Source organism: Budorcas taxicolor, chromosome 1 (genome assembly GCF_023091745.1).
Source record: "Budorcas taxicolor isolate Tak-1 chromosome 1, Takin1.1, whole genome shotgun sequence".
Classification (NCBI taxonomy): Eukaryota; Metazoa; Chordata; class Mammalia; order Artiodactyla; family Bovidae; genus Budorcas; species Budorcas taxicolor.
The window spans coordinates 46,120,189-46,141,774 of record NC_068910.1 but is presented as its reverse complement, the minus strand read 5'-3'; the positions used below and the strand labels follow the sequence as shown (position 1 = coordinate 46,141,774).

Sequence of the window (21,586 nt, the reverse complement as noted above, 5' to 3'; positions counted from 1 at the left end):
TCCGCCTACCTGCATTTGGGGTTCCTGGCGTGGCTCAGCTGCAAGGCCACTGGTTTTCTGATGCTCATTCAGTCCCTTCTTTGTTCATGATGGTGTGGCTGAGGCCTGGAGGAGCAACACTATCCCCCCAGTGTCACACAGCTCTGGGGGGTTTTAGCTCAAGTTCTGAGCTGCAAAAACAATCCCATGCTGGAGAAGAAGGAAACTGTAGGAGCATGCATACATGTTTTCTGTTGGCAGCAAACTGGATTAGGCTTGGTAGCCTGGGGGCTGGAATCGTGGACCACGAGTGGAGGAGAAGAGTGAGGCAGGGCACCTGGGCCAAGGACCCCAGCGAGAGGCAAGATAATCCCCTCAGCTCAAATGCAAAACCACTGGCCTGCTTGCGTTCTTTTTTCCTGCTTCCTTTCCTGGCCCCTGTTTTGCTGACAGCTTGACCCGGATGCAGGATTTCTCACTCCTCTGCTAAGAAAGATCTCTCCTTCCTGCAAGCTCCCCAAGTAGAACTGAGTAAGACAGAGGCGCTTTCATCTCTCAGGGCCGTCCACCCTCACTTTCCTTAAGCCTCGTTTGTTTTCCTCTGCCTGAAAGAAGTCTTTTGCTTGGTGTGCCAGGGTTGGCCGGAGCCAGAGAGCGTCCAGGGCTGCGACTGCTTTGTTCCTGAACCCCGTGTGAAGTCTTGGAAATGTCTGCATACACTAGAGTGAGGGGCAGTGGCCAGGTGCCTAGGATCATTTCCCCACGGAGTTCCTATCCCTTTTCTTAGTTCACACCTGGCTCTGTGACCTTTGGAAACTTCTGAACCTCTCTGAGGACCCCTGTCCTTCAGCTATAAATATCAGACTGGTAAGAGCTGGACTAAGAGTCAGACACTCACTGGGTGACTGAGCAAACAGATAGAAGGGTCTGTGTCTTGTACAGAATGCTCACACACAGCGCTTCCCACACTCTGTGTGGCTGCCAAGTGGCCTGGGTATGGTCATTTCAGGGTGGTTGTTGTGTAGCTGCGAAGTCGTGTTCAACTCTTTTGTGACCCCATGGACTGTAGCCCACCAGGCCCCTCTGTCCATGGGATTTCCCAGGCAAGAATACTGGAGTGGGTTGCCATTTCCTTCTCCAGGGGATCTTCCTGACCCAGGGATAAACCCACGTCTCCTGCACTGCCAGGCATTTCTCTACAGCTGAGCCACCTGGAGAGCCCCATATCAGGGTAGGTGCCCTCATCTTAGCTGTGGTCCAGTCTGTCTATTTGCTTAGAGCTGCTTTCAGACAGGTTTCAGTTAGTAAATGAAGTCACATGCCCTGTATTTCAGTCTGTACTGGTCCCTGAGTGGTTGAATAGAACTTCACTTGCAATTCTTTATCGAAACTGAAGAATTCAGTTGGAAATACCTTGGCTCAAAGGAAACAAAATTTGCAATGTGATCACTCATCATCTGAGGGCTCTTATTTTCTGAAGATTTTGTTCATTTTTTTCAGAGATTCTAAGTCACCGTGCTCCTGTCTCTGGCTTGTCCCTTAGGTTCCCCGTGAGGAGCTGCTGCCAGTGTGCCAGACCTCCTGGGGGCTGTCTGCCCGACTGCCCCAGACTCCAGCAGTTGGGCCACCGATGGCAGTAGGCACCTCCCTGTGAAACCTGCCAAGCTGGACGCCACAGCTCTGCACGACGACACTTTGGCCAACTCTGTGCCCCCTTCGGAGGCGTGCAACCATGCAGTCCTAGCCTGCGGCCTGGGCATCCCCGAGGAGCACTATGTGAGCGAGGCCGTGGAAGATGCGCCCAGCTGCAGAGGGTACCGAGATGCCTGCACCATCACCGGTAAGGGGGCCTCTCCCTGCCAGGGATGGGGGAGTCAGTGAGGACTGGGTAATGGTGGGGCCGCAGGAGGGGGTCTGGGAAGGGACTGGAGGTTGAGGAGAGACCACCAAAGGGCAAGGAGTCACAGCTTTGGGATTGTGAGACCTGCTGTCCAGAACTGAACTGTCTGAGATGAAGACACTGTGTGATGGAATTGTCCTGAAGGTTAAAGATGGGAGCACTGAGTCTTGAGCAGTGCGCCCGGCCCGTAGCGGTGCTCAGGGTGGTTTGGTCCCTCGCCCCTCTCCCTGAGGCTCTGTTTCTTCCGACATAAAACAGGTGTAATGAAAATAACACGCCATGATGCTGTGGGCTGCAGCAGCGGGGAACTCCCCGCAGGGCCCTGTGCACACTGTCAAGTTCAAGTTCTCATGGACGCCTGTGTCAGTTGCACCTTCCCAGTGTCCTGGGAACAGGGGGATCCACCCCCCACCCACCCAGTGCACTGGCAGCACCTGCTATTCAGGCACATTGTAATGGAGCTCTGGCTTGTTTCTCTCCCTGAGGGATCCTCATGACAAGTGTTTGGAGCCAGCACCGGAGGGGCTGTGAGTGGGAACAGTGAGGGCTGGTGTGCGGAACAGCCGAGAGGATCATTGTGATACATCCAGTTGCGTTTTTATCGAAGTTTCTGCCCAGGTCTCACCTTCTCTGCACTGCTTGCTTTCACATTCTTGTTGGAAATAATGTTCATTGACAGTTTCAGATATGCAGGTTTGCTTCCAGTTGGTTTTCACCATTTTCTCACCAGTTAAGCATAGAGGACCCCACCCCACCCCATGTCAAAAGCTTCCTGGCCAAGAGGGACGTGGAGATGCCGGGGATCCCAGCCGAACCCCTGGGTGCCGAGCACTTCCTCCACTTGTGTGCTGAATCCTCCTGCTACTTGCCTGGCCCCCAAAGGACACGCATCCAGCACCTGTCCTGTCTCTACCATACCATCCATTTCTCCTTGCTCCTGTGTCTTTCCTATTAGCACAAAAACAGGTAACCACACCCTCCTTCTTAAAAGGAATGCTTCTTTGCTCTTTTCCCCACAGCCAGCATCCCTGTCTCTGCTCTTTGGTTTGCCGATTCTGGTTTTTCTCCTGTTCTCTCGTGTGTCCACTACACACAGGCTTAGACCCCACCGTACCCCCAGTACTGACGGCCTCGTGCAGTTCGGCAGTCCATCCTCAGCCTTCTCGGCAGGAGTTGACACTGCCAGCCACCCCCTTCTCCTGAAAATGTGGTCCTCCCTTGGCTTTGGGTCTTGACCTGGCTGGCTGCTCCTCTCCAGGAACTGGGAGGCCCCGGGGCTCAGCTCTTCTCTCTCCTGGGTCTGCGACTCCCTAAGTGGTCTCCCCCAGGCTCCAGGAGTTGGAACCTGCCTCTACGCTGACTGCTACCAGCACCTGCCCTCATGCTGGACTTTCTCCCTGAAGGCCAGATGTGAGGGTCTGGCTCCACAGCACAGCATTTGACGTGGATGCCTGACGGGCTTCTCTCACTACCCTGGCCTTCACTGAACTCCTGGTTTCCTCCTCCACCTGCTTTCTTTGCAGTCTTTCTAAATGGTCCTTTTGCCCTTTCAGCTGCTCAGGCCAGAAGCCTTGGAGGCACTCGTGACCTCTGTATCTCTTTGCTATCTTGGTTCGCTAGGAAGTCTAGTGACTCATGGTTCACACTGTGTCCAGAGTTTGACTGGTTCTCGCCAGCCCCAACAGTAACTGGTTGAAGCCACCTTCATCTCATGCTCAGATTGTTGCAGTGGCCTCCTGACTGGGCCTCCTGCTTCCTTGCTTGCCTCTGTGCAGTCCAGTCTCTGCCTATCCAAAGGAGTGACTTTCTAAATACAAAGTTGGATGGCTTAACTCTTCTGCTCCACACCTCCCCTAGGCTCCCTTCTGTCCATGGCTTAAGTGATAGAGTTTCCTGTGCCCCTTTGACCTATCTCCTCTTCAGCTCACTCCATTCCAGATACACTGGCCTCCTCACTAATTTTTGGACAGACCCAGAACGTCCCACCTCAGGGCCTTTGTTCTTGCTGCCGCCCAGCTCCTGGGTGGCCTTAACCGCAGGTGGCCTCCTGATTCCTACTGTACTTTCTCCAAATGGCATTTCCTTGGAGGCCTTTAGTGAGTCCCCTGCAGAGAGAATGGTCTACCCCTTTCCCCATCTCCCTTACCTGCTTTAGCTTCTTCCCCAGATTTAGCCATGCACTACCATGGTGGCATTCTGTTGACCAAACTTGCAGGTAAATAAAAACTGCTGCTAGGGCAATCACAAAGGCAAGGGCGCGGATTTTGTGCACCCTTGAGTCTCATGACTGTAAGAGCACCTGCATGTGGCCGTTACTCAGTAACTATTTGCTGAGTGAATGAAATGTGTCGATTAATTATTACTGCATTCCCATGAAGTGGGGAATGTTGGTTAAATCAGGAAAAGCTCAGCATCCTGCCTTCAGATCCCTGAGCTCTAAGGTGTGGGGCTTGATGTAGATCCTGACCCTAAGATGCATGTTCCCTGCCCCACCTCCGCCAGGAATACAGTCCAGGTGGGGAGACAAAGAAGCGAGTAGAAATAGGCTATGCAGCATGGTCAGACCAATGGTTAGGCACACGGAAGAACACCAAGGAGGGGGCCTGGCTGAGCCTTGAAGGGGAAAGGATGGGGCAGACCAGGGGGCCTTCCCAGAGGAGGCAGCGTCCCAACTGCATTTTCATTTGTCTGAACACATAAGCTCACCGCTGGGATTCTAGTGGCATTTTGCCAGTGAAATCCAGGAAGCGTTTCACTCGTTAAAGTAGTTTCACTTCGAACGTGACAAACGAGGGCAGAGTAATGGCAGAATGGCAGTGCTGAAACGTCAAGCCCTATGGGGCGTGGTAGCTGGCGGGTCTTTGCTGGAACATCCGAAGCAGGCGCCATGGGACAGCTGAGAAACAGCTCAGCGCTGTCACGTTTGGCAGTGGCTTGGTAAGCAAGAGTGTAAACACAGCCACTGTTACGTGCTTAAGGCAGCCAGACAGTGCAGAACACACTCAGGTTAAAGCTTTATATGTTGGTCTTTGGGAGGAAGACACAAACCAGAAAACCCTCTTGAGTATCCCCAACAACATGTATGTGGACTCCAAGGGCTTTGCCAAGCGCAGTCCTGGGAGACCGCTTGGCATCCAGCCTCAGATAAATCCATGCCACCCCCGGTTCCCAGGGAGCGCTGAGATGAACAACAGGCTTTTTGTTCCTCTCTAATTTTTAGGCAAAGCCAAATTGCCCAGCACAAAGCCCCGCTCCCCCTCCCCCTCCTCCTCCCCAGGGGTATCACATTTTGGGGTGCGTCATTTTTTGGTTTGGGGTGGTTTAACGAGATGAGCCGATAGGGTGCCCAGGCTGCCTGGAGTTACGTAACCCATTGTGCTTCCAGGGCAGTGCACAGTCTTAGGATTTGCCCCAACAAGCAAACTCAGAGAAATGCTGAGTAGGTGCAGAAGGTGGCTGGGCCGAGGTGCTGCCCAGGCTGGGTGCTAATGGAGGATCGCTCTTCGCTCTGAGCTGCCGCTGGAGTCTCTTTCTGCACATGGCTTTGGTGTTTCAGTTCGGGCAGCCCATGAGGGCCCAGCCTCTGCCAGGACTCTGCCCAGGCAGGCTCATTCGGACAAGCTCATGTGGTGAGTGTGTTTGCCCAGCATGTCCACTGTGCTTTCCTTTGTGAAGATTGGGGCCAGAGAGGCGAGAGTCCGCAGAAGTCGTTTCTCTCCTGTTCTGTTCAGCTTGGCAGGTTGTCCTTGGACCTGGGATGGGAAACTGCAGTATTGACTTGCTGACATGCAGAGTGGAGGGACCTTGGAAGCCGCTCACCCCACTCTTAGTCCCTCATCCAGGCTCAGGAGGGGTGGGTTAGTTGGGACCAGGCTTCAGAACTCCCACCACCTTGCCCTCCAAAATTCTCTGAAGCGGCTGAGCAAGGTCTCCAAGGTCACCTCTGACCTCTCCTCCTCTATGATTTTCCTGATCCTGTGTCTTATCCTGGTTTCTTAAAGCCTCATCTGGTGTCTGGGTCAGCAAGGGATTTTTCAGAAGGTGAGGAACACAGTCAGACAGTGTCTCCCCCCATCCTTTTCTCTTTTACTACCCTCAGTTTTCTCTTTTTTCCCTCGGTATTAAATGTGCTTGGTCCTGTCCCTCCCGTCCACACCCTGGTGATGGTGAGCTTGCTAATCGGTTCTGCTCTGGCTTGTCTCATGTTGTGGGGCTAATGTTTCTGCTCACTTCCTCTAAGCTGATCAGAGTCCGACAGTTGGTGCATCTAGTTTCTGTCCTGTCTGTATGCTGTTACTCATGGTCTGTCTGGGACCACACACCAGTGAGTTTCTCGGAAGCCTGAGCTCTTCTTATTCCATTCAGTTGTAGGTTTCAAGACATGTGAGAACTCTGGATGGGAGATTATAGAGATGCTGTGGTGTGTGTGTAAAATATCTTCAGGCTTGGTCAGTAATTCTGTTCAACTAGCATCTTTCTGAGGCCAGCTTTTTGATGGTGTTCACAGGTGAGATATGGTCTCCCCCTCAGAGCCCTGGAGGTGGGCAGAGGTGGAAGTGACTCACTGTGAGCCGGCCAGGATTGCTCCCACCATGCTCATGGGAACTGTCCTATCTGGGTGTCCTTGTCATTGTAGGGCCACCATTTCAGATTTGTTCCTTTTCTGTCACCAATTTAAGCCATCAGACTTGGTGACTTATCCTCTGAAAACATGCTCAAATAAAATGTTATGGACATCTTTTATGAATTAAATGTGAAGTCTTGCTTATCAATTCCTGTCTAGTATAAAATTTTTATTGTGTTTTCCATTGAAAATGTATAATGTTAATGGTCCTTACTTAGCTAAATGAAACAGAAAAAAATGGACGATGAAACACCCCTTCTTTTACAGAGTGAGAAAATGTGAATTAGAGTCTAGGGAACTGCACATCCTTTGCTGAATTCATAACTTAGAAATGATCTTTGCTTCTCTCAGTTGAATGGCCCCGGTTTAGCATTTGGTCTGTTTTTGCAAATGCAGTGCAGGAGGAGGGCCCTGTTATGCTGGTTTTAGAGCTAACACTTAAATCTTCAGCAAAACACAAAAACACTCACTTTTGTCTTTTAAACATGCTGACCTTGCTTCTCCTCCACTCCTCATCCTTAGGTGAGTGGGTAGAATATTTATTAGACAGGGTTTTGACATGTACTGTAAATTTTAGTTACAATTATTAGTAAGAGTCCTGACATATGATTGACAGGCTATAGTTATAGATGCCTGATATATTCTTATTTTCATAATTTATTTTTGTTCTGAATTTGAGACAAGTTTTAATGTATCTGATGTATTGATGTTAGTCTTTGCCTCTTTCAAACTGTTTTAGGAAACTGGCAAATAATAAGTTAAAATAAAAAAATAAAGGGACTTCCCTGGCATTCCACTGGGTAAAACTCTGCACTTCCAATGCAGGGCCCACGGGTTTGACCCCTAGTTGTGGTGCAATGAAGATCCCACATGCTGCGTGGCATGGCCAAATTAAAAAATAAAATAAAAAATAAAGAGTAGTGTTATTAAAGATTTGATCGGGGGTGCTTTGCAACGGCTGCAGTACACTGAGTCCCCCAGCCACAAATAGCATTCCTAAGGGTGTTCCTTTAGGCACCGGGTTTTCATAATGGATTTGCTTTGATTTACTTTGCAAGTATCAGAGCAGTTGTCGCTTCACACACGCTGTGTTCAAGCTGCTCTTTAGGGGGACTGGAAGGGCCAGACGTGCGCCTCTGTCCTCAGCATCCTTTTGTGCCCCCTCTGCTGAGGTTTGTTGTAGGGACTTGAAAGCAATTCAGCAAGAGAGAGTGCTGGGTGTGGCTTGCAGGTGGGTTTGAATGTTCTCCCAGCCACACAGTTCACTGGTGATTCTGGGACTCATGGCCCCGAGAACCTTGACTTTCTTCTCTTGACCTCAGACAAACTTGAGCAAATCAAGCAGAAACTATCATGAGCAGGAACTTTATGGCTGTAACTGGACTTGGAACAAATCAGATTTAATAGATCTTGTGTTAGGGCTTCTCTGAGAAACAGAACCAACAGGCTATTTTTATTATATTATATTATATTATATATGTTTACATATCATATTCTAAGGAATTGCCTTATGCAATTATGGAAGCTGACACATCCCAAGATATATAGTTGGCAAGCTGGAGACCCAGGAGAGGCAGTGGTGTAATTCCAGTCTGGAGATTAGCAGGCTCAGTGGCTCAGACGTAAAGAATCTGCCTGCAAAGCAGCAGACCCGGGTTCGATCTCTGGGTTAGGGAGATCCCCTGGAGAAGGGAATGGTACCCACTCAAGTATTCTTGCCTGGAGAATTCCATGAACAAAGGAGCCTGGTGGGCTACAGTCTGTGGGGTCACAAAAAGTCAGATATGACTGAGCAATGAACACTAACAGCCTAGAAAGAGCCAGTGTTTCAGTTTGAGTCCAAAGGTAGGAAAAAGCTGATGTCAGCTGGAGGGCAGTCAGGCAGGAGGAATTCTGTCTTACCCTAGGGAGAGTCAGCCTTTTTGTTCTATTCAGACCATGCTGTGGATTAGATGAGGCCTGCCCACATCATGGAGGGGGAATCTGTTCCACTCGGTCTACTGATTTAAATCTTAATCTTATCCAAAAACACCCTCACAGAAACAACCCAGAATAATGTTCGGCCAAATATCTGGGTACCCCACGGCTCAGTCTAGTTGACAATTAGCCATCACAGATCCTAACAAAGGCTGACACTTACTGGGTAGTTGCTCTGTGCCTGGCAGGCTTCCAGGCACTGCTCTGGAAACTCACTTTGTTCTCAGCACAACCCTGCTGGGCAGGGACTGATACCCCCTCATCTTTAAGGAGGTGCAGAGTGGGGAGACCTGTCCTCTCCTGTAAACCAGGCGTCCTTGGGGTTTGGACCCAACAGTGTTGCTTTCTGACCCTATTTAACCTCCTTCATTGTGTGTTTTTCTCTTCTATTAAGTTCATTGAAGTAGAGTTTTAATGATAAAAATTACACATGCAGATAGTAAAACTCAAAATTGTACCAAAGCATAGGCAATGTAGAGTAGTAATCACCCTTCCATCTGTACAGTTTAACCATTAAAAAATCGTTCCAGTAAGTTTTTATGCAACTAATTCTTTTTTTCTGAAAATACACTAATGGGACCATACCGTATACCCAAATCTGCATTTTAAAAATTAACAATATTATGATTGCTTCATTGCAGTACATTATGGTGCCTTATGCTTTGAAATGGCTTCATAGTTGTTCATGGTTTGGCTTTATCATTATCATCTTCCATTTGTTTATGTTCTCAGACATAATAGGGTTTTTTTTGGTAACAAACATTGTGCAGTTCCTCCTTTATTAACCAGGTTAATAGGTAATGAATCCTTCTAAATACACCATCTTAGAAATAACGATGGGATGCCTTATAGTAATGTAAAGGAGAAACTAAAGTGAAATGATGGAGCCTGAGTTCTGGTTGTAGCTTCACAGACCTGGCCTCCTTAGAGTGTGTAGTGAGCAGGCGGGCGCTGCCCCCGTGGATAGGGTTGCTGTGCAGGTATTAGCTCTAAGGGCAGTTAACCATACTGGCCTCTCAGCGGCCAAGAATGAGTCACTGTTTTTGTGAGTCCCCTCTTGACAGATGCTTTGTCTGCAGTGTTTGCTTTTTAACAGTGCCCCAAGGAACAACATTCTTGCATGTATGTCTTTTGGGTCACTTATTTCACATGTCTGTGGGCTATCCAGGAATATGCATTTAGGATATTCTGTGCATCGCAGCACAGCCCTCCAAAGAGCCTGCATCTGTTAAGTGCCCAGCGTCCATGTGGGGAGGCAGGGGTCTTTGGGCTTAATTGACCGTTTTCATCATGGTTAATCAGATAGTCATACAAAATGGTATTTCGTCTCATTTTGTTTCTTCTTAATTATGAACGAGTCTGTTCCCCTTTTCTGTATTGTGTCATTTTCTGCAAACAGCCTGCTTTTTGTCTTTGCTCATTTTTCTAGTGGGTTGTTGGCCTTTAAGAGGTATTCTGGAGATTCTGTTGTGTGTACAGAGGGTAGGATGGTGTGCCAGGGTGAGATTCTTTTATATTTCAGAAGAGGAAAAAATGTCTTGAAAATAGTTACGCAAAACTATGACTATGTCCATAATTCACAGAAGTACAGGGTGCTTAGAGATTATGTAAAGGGGATTTCTGAAGTAGCATTTCTAAGAAGGCTCCTGTAGGAAAGCCATATTTAGGCAGAAATCTGAAGGCTGTGTAGGTGTCAGCAGAGAGGGAGAGAGGGAAGGAGCAATCCACACATTGACGATAGCGTGAGCAAAGGCCCTGTGGTGGGAAGGTGTTCTGATGATAGTAGCTAACACTGACAGAGTGCTGTGTGCTTCATGCTGTCCTCAGTGCCTCTTGTGTCTAACTTCGTTTAATTCTCTTGTATTAGTCATCTGTCACTGTGTAACAAACTTCCCCAAAGCTTGCACCATGGAAAGCAGTCTGGTGGTTCTTCAGGTTAAACATAGTAGCTGCTGTATGACTTAACAGTTTTTCTCCAAGTTATGTACCCAAGAGACATGAAAACATGATTCCGCACAAAACTTTATATGTGTGTTCCAAGCAGCATTATTCACAATAGCCAGAAAGGAGACCCAAATGTCTATCAGTTGATGATTAGATAAACAAAATGCAGTATATTCATACCATGGGATATGATTCAGGAATAAAAAGGGGTGAAGTACTGATATATGCTATATAGCATGGATAGCACTTGGAAGCAGCGTGCGGGGTGAAAGAAGCCGGATAGAAAAGGTCTCATCTGCAGAACAGGGACCGCCATAGAGACTGGGGCCAGTGGGCTCTCTGGTTCCAGACGGTGCTCTTGGAGAACTTCCATTTTCTGTTTTCTTATTCTACTCCCTTTTCTTCTCTCTTCCTCTCCCCACTTCGTCCCCTTCCCTCCCTCCATCTCTTTTTCCTCCAACCCCTCTTCTCTCCTCCTTGCCACCTGTTTCTCCTCCCTTCTCGTCCTCTCCTTTCCTCTCCTTTCCCAGTTCTTCCCATCCTCCACTTCATAAAAAGAAACACAGTTCTTTTTTTCTCCCCCTTTGTAGAAAGTTTTTACAACCAAGATAGATCTAGGTCGGCCAAGACTCAGGACCTCTTAGGTAGAGACAACAGGTTATAGGCCGTGCTGGGTTAATGTTCTTTGGTGTTTTCCAGCATGTGGAGGGGGTGAAGTTGGCCTGTTGTAAAGCTGGCCCCTTTCCCTATTGTGTCAGGCAACACACTTCCTGTGATAATGAAGGGCTTTGGACTGCTCATTGGGAAACGCCGAGATTTAGCTAGAAGCACCTTGGAGGTGAAGATGGAGCAGAGAGGGCCTCCGTTCACCCTGCCTGCAGCGCCGGTGCAGGGCCTCTTCTGAATGCTTGTGCTGTGCTGTGCTTAGTCGCTCGGTTATATCTGACTCTTTGTGACCCCACGGACCGTAGCCCACCAGGCTCCTCTATCCTTGGGGATTCTCCAGAGTGGGTTGCTGTGCCCTCCTCCAGGGGATCTTCCCAACCCAGGGACCAAACCCAGGTCTCCTGCATTGCAGGAGGATTCTTTTCCATCTGAGCCACAAAGGAAGCCCAAGAATACTGGAGTGGGTAGCCTATCCCTTCCCCAGGGGATCTTCCTGACCCGGGAATCGAACCAGGGTCTGCTGCATTGCAGGAGAATTGTTTACCAGCTGAGCTACCAAGGAAGCCTTCTGAATTCTTGGATGGAGGTAAATTGGGTAGAGAGAGAAATGGAGTGAAGAAGAGGCCTGCGAACTGGGAGTTCGGGGCGTCCTCAGGAGGGAACGACCAACCTCTGGGAGAGGAGGAGAGAGAGAGGACCAGCCAGCTCCTGCGCTGGGCACCTGGAAGCTGTGCAGAGAACTGTTACCCTAGTTCGCTGTCCAGGGAGAGGCTGTTTCAGACCCTACCCAGCCCTTCTCACTTCTGTGCCTGGTGCCCGAAGGCCTCTGTGGGCACCATGCTGGAGGGGGACGTGGGGTGGTGAGTCTGGGGGCCCACGGCATTCTAGGGCTCTCTGTCTGTCCAGCATGCTTTGTAATTCCTCCCCCCAGCCCGCCCAGCCCAGCTGCAGGGCAGAGTAAGGTGGACCATTTGTTTTTGTGCAGAATTGGGTTTTGTCCTGTGGATGCCATGAACTTAGCACAGAGGGAGGAAGGGCTGTGAGAATCAGGCTGATGGGCAGAGGCGATGGAGGTAATGTGGTGGAGGGGTCAGAGTGGAGGACTTGAGAGCTGGGAGGACCGGGGTGTGATCCAGGAGGGCGATGGTCCAGGAGTGGAGAGGTGGGGAGTTGGATGGTGTCTGACTGACTGGGAGGTGATGGGCACGGTGGGGAAGGTGACTGCGGACCTGATGCCACGGGTGGAGGGGCTGGACAGTAGACAAGTGAGCACATGCCAGGCGTAGTGTGAGTCGCAAATGAGCAAGGGCTTTGAAAGGCAGATGGAAGGAAATGAACTAGTGTGGCTAGAGCAGCCAGAGGATGCCGACACAAAGCCCAGGCCCCCGGAGAGTCAGCTCAGGGTGAGACTCAAATGGTCCTCTTCCAGGCGGTTCTCATCCCTTGCTGGATTTTGATCTGTGTGGTGGACCATGCACCTGGGTCATGTTCTTGGTGGGAGAGAGGGAAGTTCTTGTGGATTAATGGTTAGAAAGATGAGGAAGAGGCAAAGCCGATGGGTAGGAGGACCCTGACTTCCCTTCTCTTTTGGTAGAAATTCTGTTCTCATGCCCAATCCGACGTGTTAGATTTCCGTGTATCTGATAAATATTACTCCATTTTTTTTTCCTGTATTGAAAAAAGCTCACAACAGACAACTCAGGTTGTCATAACTTCAGGTTTGAACTCCATTGCTCAGTGCTATTTCAGTTCTATTTAAGTAGGGGTTTGTGGTGAGTAAAAGTGGGGAGGATCAAGTCTAAGTTTGAAGAAAGCCTGAGAGTATTCTGATCTCTCCTTCCTCCATCTGGGACCTGAGGGAGGGTGCAGGCCTGCCTGGGAGCGGATGCAGCGCCACCTAGTGGGCCAGGGAAGCACTGGCAGCAGGAGTGGCAGCCTTAATCTTGAGACCAGCCACCTGCAGCAGCCCGGGGTTTCCAACTTTTGAAAGGGATCGGAAGAAAGAGGAGTTAATTGTCTCGAGAGTCTGACAGCTAGGGCTGGCAACTTTAGATGTGTAGAACAGAAGAAATCTGCCCCATCCCTTCTCCTGCCTTGGTCTGTCCCACCTTTATTCTCCTTCCCATCTGTTCTTTGCTTGAGTTAGTTCCAGAAGTCGTTTTTGTACAAGAGGGTATTATGAAAGCCAAGCATGGCCACATCTTTCTTGCTTAGACTACTTGGTAGGAAGTCTTGATGGTAATGGAATTTCAGCCCTATGCAGTAAACGTCATCCTCCTAGTTATCAGTGGCCGTACTTTACATGATTTTAAATTGGGTATGTATTAGTCAGGTTTTGCTGTAGAAATGCTGGGTAACAAACAACTCCCGATTCTACAGTGGCTGCTGCAACACTTATTCCATGCTCCTGGTCTTAAGTTTCCACGCCTGGGCTTCAGTTCAGGGCTGTTCCACGTGTCTGGCCCTAGGGGGGCAGCTGTCTAGGGCCATGTTCTTCTCCTGGCAGAGGACAGGAGCTCAAGGGGACAAATATAACTACACAGGGATATTCGGAGCCTCTGGTTGGATATGATGTAAGTGATGTCCACTCACATTCCACTGGCCAAGGGGAGTTCCATGGCCCAGCTCAAGGTCACAGAGTTGTGTAATGATACTCCATTCACAATGAGCCACAGCAAGGGTGGGAAGTGAGGGGAGATCAGCCTGGATTTTAGGAGATCCTCAGGTAGCTGGAGTGGCCTTGAATGGCAGAGGCTTGTAGGTGGTCTTCAGGAACACCCCATGGTCTCAGTGACCTTCAAGCCCTTAGCTCCACTGGGCTAGGGAACTGGGTGGGTGTGGGTGGGGGAAGGCTGTAGACTCCGGTGGCCTAGAGCCAGGGGTTGGCATGCTTCTTCCTGAAGGGCCAGAGAGTAAATGTTTCAGGCTTGTTGATTCTGTGGTCTCTGCTGTTGTAGTTGACAGCAGCCACAGACAGTACCTTAAGGAATGGGTGTAGCTCAGTTCCAATGGAAGTTTTATTTATAAAAACAGACAGGGGACTGAATTTTGTAGTGGGCTGTAGTTGGTGGACTTCTGGTCTACACCTTCACGCCCTGATCTGTATCAGGATGTCAACTTAACAAGAGAGAAATATCCCTTTTTAGTTGAAAAGCCAAATAAATAAATAAATTCAAAGGGCTTCTAGTGGGTCCAGTAATACCCTACCCACTCAGCATTGTTAAGCCATGAAGAGTTGGTCCATATTGTTGGATTCTCTGGGCAGCCAGAGCTTATTGTTTTTAAGCATGAGCTCTTATTTTGCTTGACCCATTTTCAGTAGAAATGGCTAGAAGGGTATTAGAAATTCCTTGGACTTTCCTAGAATGGTGGGAAAGGTGATTAACCTTTTAGGGAGATTCAGATGCATCTTTTATGAACAGTGTTTAGTGGAAGATTTGGAGATGTGTCCAAAGATGCTAGGTGTGCCTAGTGACCTTTTTAAACATTCTTTGTGGTTACATTTTTTGTGTGAGTAACCGCTTCATTGAGATAGAATTCACATACCATATAATTCACCCATTTATAGCATATAATTTGATGGTTTCTAGTATGTTCACAGGGTTGTGCAGTCATCACCGCAGTCAATTTTGGAACATTTTCATCGCCCTGAAAAGACACTCCATGCCCTATAGTTGTCACCCCCCCAATGCACTCACGTGCCCCTAGTGGGGCTGCATTTCTAATGAGCTTTCAGGAAGTCACTTCTTGGTTTCTGCTGTCCTTGGTTTTCTTTGCTCATCCCTGGCTTTGGAGAGCAGAGCAAGAGATCTTCTTGAGCAGTCATCTGTGCTATTCAAGTGCACACTTAACAGAAACTTTAACTGCTCGTGACACCTGTGTATCATACCAACGTCACCTGATAACTTAAAATTTTTTTCCTTTATTATATTTAATAAAGCTTTATATTTCTTTATTTGTATTCTGCTTTGTAAAAAGTTATCTTTTGTAATTTTCTATTAATACATTTTGAATTTATGTTTGTGTTGGTTTGAACCCTGGTTCAAGTAACATGGAATTGTTTCATGCCTAGGTTTTATTGTTTCATCTGTTTTAACTGTTTATTATCAGGCTGTAGTGAACTGTTTAGGGATGAGTTTGAAGTCTTTTAATATCCACATGATCTCATGTGGTGTTTTGAAAAACTAACCATTGTTCATTTATAAACAGAATTTCCTGTTCAGGAAGTTAATCTAGATTAACAATAAAACAGTTGACCGCATTGAATGGTAGAGGCACCGTAGGTATTTGGGGATCACAAAATTTGTTCTATTAATAAAGTCTCTGTGATCTGGCACAGAATTCTTTCTCTCAAAGTTTATCGCCTATGCTAACTGACTTCCATTGTCCCCTGGTAAAGGGCTGACTTTGGGAGGGAGAAGAGAGACAGGGGACTGGGCTGTGAACTCTGGCAGCTGCTCAGGGTGAGGGTCTGGGAGAGTCTAACCATAAATACCAGGTTTGTAAACATATTTGGAAATCAGAAAGCAAATGTAAGTGTAAAGAGTTAATTTGAAAACAGGAAATTGGATCTGAACCCCCAGATTAGAGCAACAAAGCCCGAGGTAGGAGCGAGAATAGTGAGATGAAGTGTAAGCAAATCATTCTATCTTTGCTACGGATAATGGGAGAAATACACGTTTATCTCCTAGTATTAATAACTTAATGGAAACTACCTTCATCAGTAAGGCTTAGGCTTTGCTGCAGAGAACAGTGCCTTCACTTCACAGGATTTATTTTTCTTTCACATAAAAGCAGTTCAGAGGGAGGCTCTGCAGTGCTGGTATAACCCTTCTGTCCTCAACAGTCCAGGCTTCTCCTGTCCTTCAGTTCCACCATACTCATGCTTTTTATCCCCAAAGTCACCTCATGTTCTCAGAAGGTTACTGAAGTTCCAGCTGTCATGTCCAAATTCCAGCCTCTAGAAAGACACCTTTAGAAAAGCCTCACCACACCACTACTTAAATCTCAGTGACCAGAACTTAACACTCTTGGTCACACCTTGCTATAAGGGAGGCTAAGAAATGAGTCTTCCCAGGTCTTCGATACTAAGGAAAGCGGGAGATTGTGGGTGTCTGGGAAGCCACTAGCATCATAAGATGCCATATTTTAGCGATAGAATGTGAACCTTTCAAATCAGTGTTTCCTTCTCTTTCACATCATGAACCCCCACAAGAAAATCATAGTGTTTGTGTAGCTCAAAGAGTGAATGGCGATGGTAACTCAGAGTTGGAGGCCACCCTTCACATTGTTTGGCACCATCTATTTCCAACACTTGAAGAAAATTCTGCCCTAAATCATTACAAAAAAAAAAAAAGAGTCTGGAGGCACATGGTCTATAAAACAAAAGACAGATAAGTAATGAGACCTCAAGAGAGTAGAACTACCAGGAGGCAGGACAAAAGTAAGATCAGTCATGTCTGATGTGCTCCTGTGTGAAGACAAAGTCCCTGAATGGGTCAGAAGTAAAGCTTTAGTGATGTTCTCTGTCTCAGGAAGTTTCAAAGCAAAGTACTCAAGGGAGTGGAAGTTGGGAAGAGGAGGACAATTTAGAGAAAAGAGAGTTATACAGAGGAATTATTTAATCAGTGAGACCAGAGGGGCAGAGGCAGCATGGGTGGTGGCTGTGGCCGCTGGGTCCAGACTCTGTGTTAGAAAACCAGGTCTAATGCTTACTCTGTGATGTAGGTTCAGTTATTTAACCTCTCTGTGCCTTAGGTTTCCCCTTCTGTAAAATGGGGATGATAATAATTTCTACTCTTAGGGCTGTTGGGAGGTTTAAATGCATCAGTGGAAATAAATACTGAAGATGGTAGCATGTGTAAATATTTGCCATTATTATTGCTTCTGTTTGTTATCATTATAAAAAGTACAGCTGGATACATTATAAAAAGTGTGTATGTGCTAGTCACTCAATCATGTCCGACTCTGCAACCCCATGGACTGCAGCCCGCCAGGCTCCTCTGTCCATGGAATTCTCCAGGCAAGAATACTGGAGTGGGTAGCCATTCCTTTTTCCAGAGGATCTTCCCAACCCAGGAACTGAACCTGCATTTCCTATGTTGCAGGCAGATTCTTTACCATCTGATCCACCAGGGAAGCAGCTCCTTCAAACCCAATAAAATCCAGGTGGTTCAAAGATAGAATGTTAAGAATGAAGCCATAAAGTGCTGGAAGTAAATTTTGCTGGTTATATTAATAATCTTGAGATGGGAAGGCCATCCTAAGCATGACACAAAGACTTAAGATTGTAAAGAAAATGATCAAGGGGGAGAGTAAGTGGTACAGACTTCTAGTTCCAAAACAAATGAGTCACGGTATGAAATGTACGATGTGGGCAGTATAGTAAATAATTATGTAGTCTCTTTGGTTGGTTACAGATTCTAACTAGATCTATCCTGGTGATCATTTTGAAATGTATAGAAATATTGAATTACTCTGTTGTGTAACAGGAACTAACATAGTGTCACAGTTAAGTTATATTTCAAAAACAAACGCATAGAACAAGAGATCAGATTTGTGGTTACTAAAGGTGGGGGTGGGGGTCAAGGGAGCAGGGAGCTGGATGAAGGCTGTTAAAACTGCCTTCCAGTTATAAGATAAATAAGTACTGTACTTATTTATGTACAACATGAATGATGTGTATAAATACATAAATGTTGTACAACATGGTGAATATAATTAACCCTGCTGTGTGTTATATATGGAAGTTGTTAAGAGAGCAAGTCCTAAGAGTTTTCATCACATGGAAACAATTTTTCTCTTTCTTTAATTTTTTGTCAATGTGAGATGATGAGTGTTCGCTACACTTATTGTGATCATCATTTCAGTGGTATATGTAGGTCAAATCAATATGCTGTACACTTTAAATGCATACAGTGCTATAAGTCAGTTATATCTCAGTAATCCTGGTGGAGAAGGCAGTGGCACCCCACTCCAGTACTCCTGCCTGGAAAATCCCATGGACGGAGGAGCCTGGTAGGCTGCAGTCCATGGGGTCGCTAAGAGTCGGACACGACTGAGCAACTTCACTTTCCCTTTTCACTTTAATGCATTGGAGAAGGAAACGGCAACCCACTCCAGTGTTCTTGCCTGGAGAATCCCAGGGACGGGGGAGCCTGGTGGGCTGCCATCTATGGGGTCACACAGAGTCGGACACGACTGAAGTGACTTAGCAGCAGCAATCCTGGTGGAAAAAAACTTGACTACCCCAAAATTAAACTTTATATAGGCATTCTTGCTATAACACGAAAATACTTGCTTCTAAAAAACTTCCTGTTCTGCAAAATTGGACACTAAAAATAACAGGAGTTATGCAGCTTTGTACCGGAACACTAATGAAAGCCATGCATTGGGAGATAACAATGGTAGGGTGGTCATCTTTTTATTAAAAAAGAAAAGTAAGCACTCCCTGGCAGTCCAGTGGTTAGGACTTCGTGATTTCACTGCAGGGGATGCAGGTTTGATTCCTGGTTGGGGAACTAAGATCCCACATGCCGTGTAGCCAAAAAAAAAAAAAGAGTGAAATACAGATAACATAAAGTTTACCATTTTAGCCATCATTAAGTGTACAGTTCTTTGGTGTTAGTACGTTCACTTTGTTGCAGACACATCACCTCCATAAATTACCTCAACTTTATCATCTTCTGCAAATGAAAGTAAAGTGAAGTCACTCAGTTGTGTCCGATTCTTTGCGAACCCATGGACTGTAGCCTTCTAGGCTCCTCTGTCCATGGGATTTTCCAGGCAATATACTGGAGTGGATTGACAGTTCCTTCTCCAGGGGATCTTCCCAACCCAGGGATTGAACCCGGGTCTCTTGCACTGTAGACAGACACTTTACCATCTGAGCCACCAGGGAAGTCTGTACCCATTAAACACCCATTCCCTCTTCCCCGTTCCCTCCATCCCCTGCCAATTAGCTTACTACAGTCTGTCTCTATGAATCTGAATCTAACAGCTGCATAACAGGATTCATAGAGTTTCAGCTCTTTTGTGACTGGCTTATTTTGGTTGGCATATCATCCATACTCCAATGTATGTCAGAATTTTCTTCTTTTTTTTAAGGCTGAATAATATTCCAGTGTTATTGGAACTCCACGTTTTGTTACCTGTTTATCCGCTGGTGGACACTTGGGCTGCTTCTACTTTTTGGCTGTTGTAATAATGCCACTGTGAACATGATGTACAAATATCTGGTCAAGTCCCTGCTTTTACTTCTTTTGGGTATATACCCAGAAATGGAATTGCTGGATCATATGGTAATTTGATCCAGTTTCCCTGGTAGCTCAGGTGGTAAAGAATCTGCCTGCAATTCAGGAGACCCGGGTTCGATCCCTGGGTCAGGAAGACCCCCTGGAGAAGGAAATGGCAACCCACTCCAGTATTCTTGCCTGGAAAATTCCATGGGTAGAGGAGCCTGGTGGGCTACAGTCCATGTGGTCCCAAAGAGTTGAACACGACTGAGCAACTAACACACACGTAGTAATTTGGTTTAACTTTTCAAAGAACCTGGCTATGCATGTTTTTCGCTTTATCAGATATGTACTATAAACATGCTTATGTATTTTGCATTCCAGATTTTTTGGATTCCTCTCTTATATTTAATCCCCTGTGGGAGGTTACTGGTTTGAGGGTCATGACAGAATTTTGCTTCTCCAAACATGCTGTCAAACTATTTACTCCAAGTGTTGTTCCAATTTCCACCAGCTCCATCTGTCTAAATACTAATTCAGCTGTGAGCACATTAATTACAATCACAGTGACACTGGCTATTTTCATGTAAAAAATTTTCCTCTGACGATTTAATAATTATATGTAATATATACACTTTTAAGAGGAAATATCTGGAAAATTGGAATACCAAAGTGTTTTTTTTTTTAATTTCTTAATATATGCTCAGTCACTCAGTTGTGTTCGACTCTTTGCAGCCCCGTGGACTGTAGCCTGCCAGGCTCCTCTGTCCGTGGAAATTTTCCAGGCACAGTATACTGGAGTAGTTGCCATTTCCTGCTCCAGGGAATCTTCCCAACCAGGGACTGAACCTGTGTCTCTTGGGTCTCCTGCATTGACAGCAGATTCTTTACCACTGGTGCCACCTGGGAAACCTAGTGAAAACAAATTCAAATGAATAGTAATCCTTCCCCCCTAACCCCTTCCTATTTTTTGAGCATTTTCCTGGAGGTTTATCTCTTAAAATTAATTTTTTCTTGTAAGATAAAATTTCTGTGCAGTTCTAGCTTTATGTCTTTGTGTTAGAATTAGTCTAACCTGGGATGTGCTGTTGTCTGTTTTTGTGGATTTCTATGCCAAGCCCATCGGAGTCACTATTTCTGCAGCACACTGCAGTTAGTTTTGACATCCTGGGGCCTCCATAGCAGGGTCCTTCTGGCTTCGCGCTGTCCCGCCTCTTCCCGCCCTCTGCTTGCACAAGGCTCTGGCGTGTCTCAGTGGACGGGGCCACATTCAGTTGCACAAGGCGGCACTTTAACCTCGAATCGGAGACCCTGCCTGTCAAGGCGGCCGCCGGGCTGCTCAGCCATCTCTGCTGTGCTCTTGTCACAGGAGCTGGTGTCCTGTGTGATCAGGCAACAGCTCAGAACCTAACACCCCATCTGCACGGAACTGAGCCAGGGTCATTGTTTATCCCTTTTCTCAGAAAGAGCTGCTTCTGGTGGCAGGTAAGGCCATGGACCTTCCAGTGTCAGGAGGTGTTTCTGTCTCCAAGTCCTGGTTTCTTTGCCCGTTTCTTTCTGCTCCTGTGCGGGTGTCTCTGCTTGTCCTTCCCCACTCCTGGAGACCCAGGTTACTGCCCACAGCGAGGCAGCAAGGATGAGAAGAGAAGTCTGGTGCTTGTCCCTGTCCCTGTGGGGCTGGAATGTGAGCAGGGGTATGTCTCAGGAGGTGAACGCAGGATGGGGGCCCAGGAGAGGATCGGGGGTCCTGGCGTCCAGTCCCAATACTGCTCAGCCACGAGACCTCGCCCCGTTTCCTGCACTTCCGGCAGGGCCTCAGTGTCCCCTTCTGTAAGCAGAAAAGATGGCAGCGGCTGGATCAGCTCCAGGGCGGAGTCTGAGATGTGTCTGGTGAAAGCAGGGAGAGGGCAGGTGTGTGCGAGGAACTAGGACAGGGGAAGGACCTTGCCCTTTTGGACTGTTTGAATGTTGAGCCACGTTTACCCATGTTTTTTTAAGAAAGCAAATTTAGTTAACTATAATCGCAAGGGACTGTCAACCTCAAATGTTGATGGGCAAGACCCTCTTGAAGGACTTGCTGTAGCAGCCAGCTCCCGGGTCCCAGCCTTGTAGCTCCTGGCGCGGGAGTCTGAGGTGGAGCCACAGAAGCATCTACGGAGCCCAGTACAGAAGCGCAGGGTGTGCAGTGTGCCGCTGCCTGCCCCAGGGCACCCCGGGCTCAGTTCTCAGGAGGGTCCCCCAGTTCTGCCGGAATGCCCACAA

The 21,586-nt window shown here is 47.4% G+C and overlaps 2 protein-coding genes across 2 annotated transcripts in view; both read left to right on the top strand.

The window, feature by feature from the left end:
• LOC128051835 (translation initiation factor IF-2) overlaps positions 1-1,666 on the top strand; it is a 56,135-nt gene extending 54,469 nt beyond the window's left edge. Inside the window, exon 3 of the mRNA XM_052644444.1 lies at positions 1,523-1,666. Within this exon, the coding sequence (XP_052500404.1) occupies positions 1,523-1,633 (111 nt within the window). The 3' untranslated portion in view covers positions 1,634-1,666. The remainder of the gene's footprint in view (positions 1-1,522) is intronic.
• Positions 1,667-5,417: 3,751 nt separating this feature from the next.
• Positions 5,418-21,586, top strand: part of TRAK1 (trafficking kinesin protein 1) — a 96,844-nt gene continuing 80,675 nt past the window's right edge. Inside the window, exon 1 of the mRNA XM_052649041.1 lies at positions 5,418-5,508. Within this exon, the coding sequence (XP_052505001.1) occupies positions 5,418-5,508 (91 nt within the window). The remainder of the gene's footprint in view (positions 5,509-21,586) is intronic.